This window comes from Cryptomeria japonica, chromosome 8 (assembly GCF_030272615.1).
Source record: "Cryptomeria japonica chromosome 8, Sugi_1.0, whole genome shotgun sequence".
Taxonomy (NCBI): Eukaryota; Viridiplantae; Streptophyta; class Pinopsida; order Cupressales; family Cupressaceae; genus Cryptomeria; species Cryptomeria japonica.
The window spans coordinates 494,500,850-494,513,199 of NC_081412.1; the positions used below are offsets into that span (position 1 = coordinate 494,500,850).

Here is a 12,350-nt window from a genome sequence, read left to right on the forward strand (position 1 = left end):
ATGAACTCCTAACAAAGATAGAGACATCTGGAGTAGATGCATCAGAATATTTGAGCAAATTGAAGGAAAAAGAGCTCACTACCAAGATGATTGAAGAGGTATAGAAAGCTATAGCTATTGGCAAAGTTAAACTTGTCAAATTTATTGCTGAGTTAACCCCTCAACTCAAGCACATTCTTTATTTATTTCAAAAACTCTGTACATTCTCTTTATTCATTAAAGATATAAAAAATAAAACAGAAGCAATTGAGAAGGAGATCACCGATCTCTCAAATAAGTTGACCACAAAGCCCAATTCAATTCAGAATTTTTATACAAAATTACAATAGCTCATGCCTCAACAATTGGACCTAAGAAATGAAGAACACAAGATAAGGATGGACATAATGACACTTCAGACATTATTCCTTCCTCATCTTTCCTCCATCCAAGAACAGATCAACCGAGCCACATACCTATCTACTACACAAGAGGGAAGCACATTAGATGGCTTAATATCATTATTGGCTGATATTCAAGTGCAAAATTATTTAATGGACAGTGTCAAGGATGCACTCTTTGTTGCTCTCATCGAAGCAAGGACAAAATACAAATCCATTTTTGACCAGTTGCCACCACCAAATGGTAACTAAATTTTGATGTTTGTCAAAAAAGGGGAGTGATATAGTATTCAAAGCATCACAGTATCAGACAAAAGAAGTATAGTATACAAGGGGAGTATACCAATCAGAGTGAGCAGAGTAAACCAAGCAGAACAGCAATGATTACAGAGCATTGATCATCAAGCATGCAAAATCAGAGTTTTGTACAGTATATTGATAAGGGGAGTATATCTGAATATACTATTTCATTGACTACTATATATATTGTCAGTTTAGTCAAATTTTGTAAGTATATAGATTCTTGAGTTATGACTTTGAAAGTAGTTTTGTCAAACATCTCAACTAATTTCAAAAGGGGAGATTGTTACTACTTATTAAATTGCCATTAGTTTTCATCCAAAGTCATTCTATATACTCTATTCGGTTACTACTACCGAAATATTTAGTCAGTATGAACAGAATAGTTAGTAATAGAAGAAACTAGTCTCAGAGCCTAGTATACACCGAGCTGTCTACTGAGTATCATTTCATGACTACAGAGCAACAAAGATGATACACCGAGTGAAACGTGTTACTAGATTCATTGAACCTAGACATACATATGTAAACGTGTTACAAGATCGAGGAACATAGAACTGTTATCACATTGGAAATTGCACTTAAAGATTGTGTATGATTTCAATAAACCAGTTCAAAATTCACTGCTTACACGTCAAATCAAAATTCCAATTAGGAAAACAAGACCCAAGATTTTCCTCCTCCTTTCAAAAACCAAAATCAAATATGAATAGAAAAGAAAAATCAAATTAAAAAAAAACCCAAAAACCAAACTTTCAGAGACACAAGGCCCCTGTTTCCTTAAGCCTAGGCACAAGTTCTCTGCTAATATGCACCACCATATGCCGATCGAGACCCCCAAGAAACTTCCTGCCGACAAAAACAATGGGGAGAGCCACTGCCACCACCAACATCTTTTCTCCACCGCCACCACAGCCCACCATGGAAGCCAAAGCCCAACAAATATCTCCACTTAGCCCTTCCTCCACCTCGTTGAGCTCACAAACCACTGAATTAACACCCAAACTACAAAGCAACCTCTTTATGACATCACACATGCAACATGACGTAACACTAAAGATGAGCACTGCATTTTCCGCCACCAGCTGCTCCACCACTTTGGCACTGCTTTCAAATCTCTTCGCCAGATTTCTTAGTTGCAGCACTACCCAGCACTTTGTCTCCGCTGCTCCCCACCTATATTGTAGTCCTTGCATTTTTTTTAATTGATCCACTTCTCTGAAATTTTCTTCCTCTCAAATTCTCTTAAAAAAAATTTGTCCACAAAATCATTATGTATCCTATGGTTTAAACCGAAATGAAAATTGAATCCCATAATTGATGGACCTGATGGTTTCTGATAATTTTAGAGCTGTGATCGTGCCTCGTGAAAATAAATAAAAATTAAATTCCTTGGTTTATCATCAACCCCTTTAATTATTATTATTATTATTTGATTTTGATATCATTAGTGAGTTATGCTCTATCACTATGATGTCATACCGTCGGTCTACTGGGATGATTGAGTCATCCATTTCTGCTATTGTTTTAACATTTTGTGGACGGCAGCTAACGTCGAAGATGCTGGCACGATTGAATACCAACCGATATGGATGACATCACCTTTACGCGATAGTGGTGCACATGCAACCATGTGTTTTTGCAGTCTTGGTGATGTTACGAGAACGTAATTATCTTTTCTAGCCTTGCATTGAAAGGCATAAGAGTTTAAATTTGATGGCCATCAAGTGATGATTTGTTTTTTCTTAAATTGTTTTTGTTGAGAGGAGGCCTTTTTGATGTGGATGTTCATTGTAGTCTATGTTTGCAATGATGTGTAGGCTAACAATAAAAGAAAGAAATGGTGTTCCACATTTTCTAGTAATGTAATGTTAGATGTTGAGTTAAGGAAAACAATAATTGTATCATCATTGGTCTTAAATGTGGGAGTTGTAGACTATTATGAAGAAAAATAGGATTTAATAGTTATAGCAAAGGGTAAATTGATTGATATGTAGTATATAGAAATTTTATAAATTATGAAGATCAACAGTCAAAAGAGATCAGTCTGTCAAAAAAATTGCTTGCAGCGGTATGTATTCCTTACCCAATGTTAGTGTGGAAATTTTAAAATATGATAAACTATTAATATTATTAAATATTGTTCAATGACAATCATGATCTAGGATAGGAATAGAATGTAGTAAATAATGAATATCACGTTCCAAAATAAATGCAATATAATAAAAATATATATCCTAGAAGAAAAACTAACTAGTTAACTAATAATAGAATAGCAATTAAATATACAATGTTATACGGGGTATTTAAAAAGATTAATATAGTCAGATACATAGAAATAGAAATGGATATTTAAAAATAATTATGATAACAGTTGAGTTAAATAATAATAAAAGAAATTACTTTAAATAAGTGTAATAGTGGAATTACTTTGATATATACTTGCCATCACTACTAGTAACTAAGTAGAGGTGATGGACTAGTTTTTAATTTTGGTGCTGGAAATAAGCCACACATGGACCAATGATGGATTGGTCCAAGAGGGTCCAGTAGCTCAGTGGTAGAGCATTTTAGTAGCGTATGGAATGTCCTACATTCGAGTCCTAGCTAGCTGGTCCATGTCTCAATATGGTATACCTGGACCGACGATGGACTGGTCTAAGAGGGGCCAATAGCTTAGTGGTAGACCACTCCAGCAGCGTATGGAAGGTCCTAGGTTCGAGTCCTAACTGGTCCATGTCTCAAGAAATAGTAGTCTAATTTTTATTGTATATGTTCTAGTATTTGTCCATCCATACCATCAGATTATTAAACCTCTTCTGAATAAATACCAACATGTTACACTTTTGGCACTTTTTAATTGGGCACGTAATTGATAATTTTCTTCTCTTAATTTGCTAGCCTTGGTTTGAGGTTGTGAGCTTTCTCCCCGCAATAAAATTTTTGTAGCTCCTTCCACTTTAACATTTCTCTTAGATAATCAATTTCTTTATTCAACCTGATACTTTCAAGCTTACTAGACTGATTCTCTTTCAATAAAAATTAAACTTCAGCCTTATTTATTTTAGTAATGTTAACCCCCTAGATCGGCTATAACTATGGGGTCTGTTTCACCAACCTTCAAGGTCATAATATGTCCAAAGGCCTTCTATGAATCAATCAACATGGGCTTCTTACTTGGGGGGTATAATGACCAAATCAACATAGAATGCTTGTTAGGGTTCTACAATGATCCCATGTATACCTAGGTCACACCCTCTAGAGATAACTTGTGCTTTCCATCAATGTTGTGATAGAAACTATCAAACACTAAAGCCAAATTCAAATCCCATCTAGGAAAGATTAAAACACCTACATCTTCAAGTAGCTTTCTCGCCCTGTTAAGAGTCATTAGGCCCATTTCTTGTTCTATTTCTTTCTCTAAATAAGATGATAATTGTTTCTCATTTGAGGTATTCACCTCTCCAACACTTTCCCTGATTGCGTTTCCTTTCACTTTGTACAAAAAGGACATAAATTCAAGAGACTTTATAATATTATCATCAGATATAAAATCATTACAGGCCAATTGTCTTGGATCTTCTCCCACATGAATTCTTTCATTAGGATTCCTAACATGTGACACATATTCCTTAATCAGCATTGTGGAGAATTGCTCAAATGAAACCCCATCCCCTTCTAATGACTCATCATCATCTGAAGATGATATATCAATAGTTTTCTTCTTCCTTGCCTTCTACTCAATCTCCTTGTTATGATCATCAATGACTAATTCAACTTCCTTTTCATCCATGTTTCTTATTAAGTCATCCCTCAAATATGGGATATGCTTATAATCACCAAGTTTTTGTTTCTTTCTTATTGAATGAATATACCCCTCAGGGTCAAGGTTTTTCCTTGGAAGACCTGACTTCAAATTATAATGGAACAATTTGTTCCTTATGAGCTCTTTCCCTTCTCTTCCATTGATAATAAATTCTCTGACACACAAGGTCCCAAGGAAAAAGGATGGTTTGTCATGTGAACCTAAATGTATGTGATTTGAATCTCCAATTTGCCTTGTGATTTCTAGATATGCTATCATGTCAAGAACCATCCTGGGCAACAATAATGGAGACCCTTCAAAGCCATAAACTCTAATCATGGTTACATCAGAAAAGAAATACCAATCACCCCAGTTGTGTTTAACAGTTTCAAGCCCTCCAAAATCTGCAGGCATTAAGAACCTTTTTACATCCTCTGAGAGTGCAAAGTTGCAAGGGTGATTATAAACTTGTACAAAGTTTTAACAAAAAATTTCTCAAAATGAATGTAACTGGACGTTACAAATCTATAGTCTCATATTGATGTCGATAATAGGACTGGCAAAGAATGGTTGCCATTATCATACATTCTTCTCCTCATTTTAGCATGTTAGAGCCCCAATTCTTGACCATAAAATAACACCATATGCATCATCAAAGAATAATGTGTGAAGTGAACTTTGGATGAATCCCTCTAAATAGCTACAAGTCCCATCTTATGTTTCCCAGCTACAAATGTAGCATAATCAAATTATTTGACTTTCAGAGATTGAATGTCTACGGTAATGATCATAGAGTGTACTCTTATAAAATCTGGAGTATTCAGCCCTAAGACCTGACCACTTGAGTAATATGTCTACTTAGAATAATCTTTAAACAAATTCACATGAAATTCTAGACCCTCCCCTATTTCCAATGGTACATCAGGAATAAGAAAATGAAAGGGAAATCTCCATCAAGCATAAGTGGTGTCTAACCTTCGATATTCTTCAAGCAAATTGCCAAGGACAATGGGATAATCATAAATCACAGACAGATCAAAAACTTCAGAGATTTCCTCTCTTGATATGAAGAAACAGGGGTTTCTATATCTGTCACATATTGCCCTCTTTTTGGAGTCATGGTATTGTGCTATCAATTTTAGAAGATCCACATTAACATAAATGTTGGGAACAACCAGTTTTCCCAAGTTCAGTTTCCATGGCTTGTAAATTGGTTCAGGATTTTCATGCCTGTGATAATGAAACATGATTAACTCGTAGCCCCCGATGATTGTATATGCATCTCCTACATCACCATAGTTATCTTCTAACTTGCATTTTCCAAACCTCTTAGGTTTATGAGTGGATCCTGACAATTGGTCTAACAGATCCTGGTTTTATTTTCTCTCTTCCACTCGAGTACCTGCTTCCTTAGTTTTTTAATTTTTCCCTTTACCCTTGCTCGTTTCCCCTCTTTGCATTTTCACAGAACCACTAGAAATCTCCATTTTGAAAAGAACTCAATGAAGTTCTCAAAACAATCATAGAGAAACCAATCAGGATACTTGTTACTCCTACTATCTTTTTCTGCCTGCTTCAATGTGTCTGCAATTCTAGTGCAAAAATCTCCTCGATGTGTTTCTTAGAGAATATCATTCGTGTAGAAATAAATGTTCCAATCTGTAAATCAATGGGCAATATTTTTGAACTTTGAATTATCCTGAGGATGCGTGACATCGGTTTAACTCTTTTTGTCAATACTTCTATGTTTGGCGCCTTTCTGAAAAATTAGTCATTGCGGATAAATATGCCGATATTAGTAACTATCTCTTTTTCACCTCATTTTGGCCTAAGTTATACCAATAAGTGACCACCAACTTTATTTTGATCTTTGGGTTACCTATGCCTAAAACACCTTGGATGATGCATGTCAGTATTACTCTCATTATCGGCATATCTATAGACTATCTTCTGGACTTTATAAGTCATCTCAATGAAAGCCTCATCTTAGAATTCACCATGAGTCATCCCGATGGAGGTATTCCCATCAATAGTATGACATCGAAGGAATTATTCCAATTAGGTATCCTCAATATTGATTTCTAAGTTTGTAATTCCACAATCAGGATAGTTCTCCAAATACTATTCCATCCATTAATCATCAGGATAGTTTTACTCATCAGAACATCATTTTTGTGTTGATGTGACTTCGCAAGTGTGTGGGGGAAAAAGTGAGACTAGGTTAATCATGCCCTAATCCTACCTTTTGACACACATTACGGAATATGAAAGAGCCTAGAGATATCACACAATTGGCTACTTCTTTTTGTGAAAGAGAGAGCCACGGGATATCTATTAGGATTTCTATTCCCTTGTTGAAATTGTAAGATCAAGTAATGCAAGTATGAACTAATAACAAGATTGCAGAATTGAGATTAAACAATGAACAGCTGTAAATACAAGGATGAAATAAGAATACAGATGTGTACCCGGAGTCAAAATCGGACTGAAAATGTTCGGGACGGGGGCGCGGGCGCCACTGTCTTGAAAACTGCACCGGAAACTGCTGTTCTGCACTCTGGAACACTGTCAGAAAGCTGTCTGCAAACTCTCTGTCCGGAGGACCAGGGTGCCCAGCGCCTCTGTCCCAGGGACCAGGGTGCCTAGCGCTCCTGTCCTGGCAGGACCAGGGCACCCAGCGCCCCTGTCCCAGTCTTCTGCTCTGCAATTTGATACAGAGTGCTGTCTCGGCCTTCTCTCTCCGGATCTGTATCCCGCGGCGTCGTCTGAATCCCGAAACCTGCAATGATATCTGGAAAAGGGTGTATGGGCGGCTATATAGGGTTTTGCCTTAGTCAAACCCCCACTTCAGTGATTTCAACCTCCATGAATAGCCAAGTTGTTTTGTAAAATGTATTGTGTGTGCAGACCTAGTGTGTGTGCAAGGTCCTAAAATGCAAGAAAGCAAACTAGAGCAACCTAGAAAGTAAACCCTAATTGCTTGTAAATGATAACGTAAATGCTCTAAATCAAGATGCAAAGTGATCTAAAGCATGAATAAATTATGTATTGAAGCTTATGTAAAGACATGAAAAACAACATGAAATCATACCCAACCCTCAAGGGAGGAGTACAAGCCAATCTTCAGTCGGTAATCTCCTATTGTTCTTCAATGTCTTCCAAGCCCTAAGTTGATGAATGAATTTGATAGATGCTTGATAGAAAGATGTTGTAAGATGTTGAAGTCTTCAAAGATCTGCCCTTTCGCTGCATATGAAGTTCCTGGAAACAAAAATCCCGATCCTCCCAAATGAAGAAAGAGAGCTCTTATGTAGGAAACCCTAGATCGTAAATTCATATTTTGGCCGACCTAGAGATTGAATATCCCACCAATTTCTTGGGGTTAAGCTTTATTTTATGATTGGATCACGCTCCTAAAATTTCGAGAAAAATGTCCGGGACCATGTTGCACTCCGGGCACCATGGTCCCGACAACTTTTCACCAAATTTTCAGGGCCGTCGGATATGATGATTTTAGAGAGAATTCCGAAGTTACAGGTGATTTCGAGATGTTTTGACCCCGAAACCAAGCCCCCAAGTTCGAAATAGGACTTAATTAGGGTTTTTGATTAAGTGGTGTATTGGAGGAATAAAATGCGAAGGGCGCGCTTTAGTGAAAAGGGCCCAATTTTATGATGTAGAGAATGATGAAATAGGACCTTAGACCTAATTAATTTGATTAATTAAGTGCTTAAGGAGAAATACAATGCAGAATGTAAAATGCACTAAGGTGGGTGCTAAACTAGGTGTGAAATTGTACCACCCTAGCGAGTGCATACAATTTACGACGCTACATTTAGCCCCCACTTTAGCGGTCATATGAGTACTACGTGCATATGCAAGCTAAAGTACAGAAAAGTAAACATTATTTGAAAAAGGATATATCCATAAGTTGTCGGACGAAGCCCCCAGTGGTATCTGCAGTACACAGTTAGGAACCGCACCCTACAAAACACACGTTAGATCACAAAAATCACCTAATGCTTACTAGGGAAAGTGATGAAATCTTTGAGTAGCTATATGCCCCCCCCTGTTTCGACTTGCTTATTAGGGAGGTGAAACAGGGTAGCATGTTTACTTGCAACAAATTGTGTAAGGTAGTATTGATGAGGGGTGTTCACTAAATAGGCTTCATCAGAGCACTTTTTGGAACATCCTGAGAGTAGGGGAAGGAAAATATGATTCCAATGCAACAAACGGCTCGAAAATCGCATCTCCCAAACCCAAGTTATGATCAAATGAATGAAAGAGGAAAATTAGGGTTTCAAAAAGTAAGAATAAGCAAACGAGAGTATATACCTCGAAAGTGACACTTGTATTTGTCAGTTTGTTGATTTCAGAATACTATTTAGTGCAGTGGAGCCCACATAGCCATCATCATGCCTTCACGACGACCGGAGCGTCCCACGAGGATCGAGATCCTGCACCAGGCCGTGATCGACGATGAGCCACTGGACGAGGTGAGTTGACTAAATGTTTGACTTTTGTTTTTTCGCATGTTTGACTTTTCTGTGATCGTATGCAGGCCCTGAAGGCTGACTGGGGCCCACCCAGGGCGCCATGGTCCCTGTGGAGCGCCCTGGTCCCCCCAGGGCGCCATGGTCCCTGACAGGGGCACCATGGTCCCTGATAGGGCGCCATGGTCCCTGACAGGACACTATGGTCCCCAATCAGGGCCTGGTGAGGGGTTTCAGGACTAGCACACGATGTTCGATAGTTTGCATTAGCGATTTTGATGATTGAGTACTGATTACGAGTATGTTTTTGTGTTGCAGGGCCTTCCGTACATGAGAGAACATACAGCAGGACATATTCTTCACAGTTTATGAGATCAGATTCCACGGCTTACTCAGTCAAAGAGAGACACACTGTCGATTGTGGGATTGTGGTATGTGATCCTCATGCCGGCCATTTGGTTCCATCCTGCGATGCTGATGGCATTGATGGAGCGATGGGATCCTGACACATGCACGTTTCACCTTCCAGTAGGAGAGCTGACAGTCACACTCGAGGATGTGTACTGTATACTTCATCTGCCTATCAGAGGAGCGACTGTTACATACACGACCGATCGGTCAGCGGAGGATCATCAGAGAGAGCAGGTGTATTGCATAGGGAGAGTCATGCCGAGCGAGACGAGAGGTCGCATCATGGTCAGCTGGCTCTTACATCCTACAGGGGAGGTACCCCTTCTAAGACACCTTATGATAGCCATCATAGCACTAGCCGTTTGCCCTAATGGGCAAGGCACGCACATGCATGGGGGTCTCACATGGTGTATCAGAGTGATGGAGAGACACAGGAGAGTGTATGCTTGGGGTCGAAGTATGCTTGCGCATCTCTATCACGACCTTGAGGAGTACGTATTTGGATAGGGTTGCAGTTTGATTACATGCACACTTCTGCAGGTGTGGATTTTAGAGCACTTCACATGCACCAGGCCCGTCGGCTTTCCACTGAGTATAGCGAGCGAATGACCTAGGGTGTTCGCTTATCCACTTACCAGCGAGTGGAGATTTGGAGATTTATTATATTGGAGAGTGATTTTTGACAAAGTGCCAGCCGAGGTGACAGTGTGGAGACCTTACCTACGGATGCACAGATGGGATGGGATGGAGAGACAGTTAGCATGCCTACAAAGGAACCGCCTACTGCGGGGACGATATGCACACATCATAGTCCCTTTCTACTTTGACCGAGTACGGAGGCAGTTCGGACTAGAGCAGTGTGTTCCAGTAGATGTGCCCATCTATACTCGACACTCGCAGGTCCTTCCCAGACCTAGAGCAGTAGCGAGACCGACGATAGATGACATCGAGACTACAGACTTAGAGGGATCTGATCAGGATGTAGTCACTGATTACTCTGCAGAGCCTGGAGCACACCAGAGGTATGTCTCATGGTTTATGAGATCATATCCAGGTCCTATCTTTCCACCAGATCATCCGACAACCTATCCGGGCCCATGGAGACATGGAGACCAAGATGAGGACCAGGGATCCAGGTCAGAGGAGCCAGAGGAGGGAGAGGGTCATGAGGAGGTGGGAGATCTTGATCCACCTATAGGCGATCAGCCTAGTGCCAAGGAGGAGGAGGAGGATACAGATAGAGAGGAGGACGAGGGAGATGCAGGTGATGATGCGGATGAGGACGAGGATGAGGATAGAGATGATGAGGAGGAGTCAGATGCAGCTCCCCACCATTCAGGAGATGATACCATAGCACTAGATCCACCTCTTATTCCCCAACAGGGGGAACATGAGGCGATACGGAGGCCTGTCCCTAGTACCATCCAGCCTACACCCATCATGGATAGATTATTCAAGCGAGGGGAGCCTAGCAGTTCCCAGGCATAGATACTACCATATCATGATCCCTACTGGCGCGAGGGAGATCCAGGTATAGTAGGTTTATATTGATTGATTGATGTTTTGATGATATAGAATGGTACTAACAAAAAATCTGTTCTACTGCCACAGCTAATGTGCAGGAGTGGCGTTCCTTGATTCAGCAGGCAATGATAGATATTTCCACGATAGCACAGATCCCCGGTTCCTCACAGATTGCCTATAGGCCTCAGGGGAATGCGGGTCGGCATGAGGATTTGTTTTTCCCATTCCAAGTACAGGTAGATATATGGAGGGAGAGAGAGAGAGTCCTATTAGAGGACCTCCAGCAGGCACGACAGAGAGAGAGAGTCCTATCAGAGGACCTCCAACAGGTGCGGCGAGATCTAGCAGCGGCTCAGACCGAGGCTACCACCTATCGCGCGATCCTTATGGATAGGGATCGCAGGAGTTCCTCTCAGAGTCACTCACGATCTGTATCGCGCTACACACCCATGGGTCCACCTTCACGGCCAGATCAGGAGGGAGCGTCCAGTCGACATTCTCCAGCCACTAGCCCTAGGGATAGGAGATGATTTTATGATGTAGGAGAGATCACATTTTTGGATGTATAGTGACCTATATTTGTATATGATCAACACATATATATGTATATATACATGCTTCTCTTTTGTCTCAAATGTGTTATCTTTAATGCTTAAAACAATGTATGTTTTGCTTTGATTAAATCTAATACATCTGGTAAATGTACATGTATGTTCAGAATTTAATTTCCATGTGATTGATTTCTCAGTGCTCCATGATTAAATTGATACATGTGAGACTTAATTAAAATATTTAATCAAGTACTACATTGATGATAAGGAAGAAATATGCATTAAGTCTAAGAATCGTATAACTAATGTGATTTAATTTTTAATTTAAACACAACATGATACGATTCTACTTAACACATAAAGACACTGTATAATATGCTAGCGTAATGGAATGTAAATCTTTCACAATTTACATAAATGAATTCAAGACAATCCATAAAGTAAGAAGACACACTTGTCAGGAACGAAGCAATATAGATTAAACAACATAACATTTAATTCTATTTTGCTTTAATTAAGAGACACCAACATATTATCCAATGTTGAAGAATTGAAAAGATGAAGAACGAAGAATTAAGCATAATATCTACGCAAGTGCATAGCATTGATAGGTTCTTTGAGAGGCATACCGTCTACATCCGCTATTTTGTAAGCACCTGATCCATAATCCTCAATAACGATGTATGGTCCAAGCCAATTAGGACTGAATTTTCCCTTTTCTGCAGGTAAGGCATTCACATTGCGCTAATTCTCATAGAGGACTAAGTCACCTACTGAGAAGGAACGTTGAATAACCTTATCATTATAGCTTCGTTGTAGAGTTTTGTGATACACTTGAATATGCTCAAGAGCATTTATACGCTGTTCATCAAGCATCTCAAGC

General features: G+C 39.5%; 1 protein-coding gene across 1 annotated transcript; it reads right to left on the reverse strand.

Moving 5' to 3' along the window:
• Nucleotides 1-1,435: 1,435 nt before the first annotated feature.
• On the reverse strand, nt 1,436-1,876 carry LOC131857748 (glutaredoxin-C5-like). The gene has a single exon (XM_059210457.1). It carries the CDS (start codon nt 1,874-1,876, stop codon nt 1,436-1,438), a length of 441 nt encoding a protein of 146 aa, XP_059066440.1.
• Nucleotides 1,877-12,350: the final 10,474 nt, after the last annotated feature.

Excerpts from the sequence above, each read along its gene's own strand:
- LOC131857748 (XM_059210457.1), bottom strand. The coding sequence starts at position 1,876 with ATGCAAGGACTACAATATAGGTGGGGAGCAGCGGAGACAAAGTGCTGG.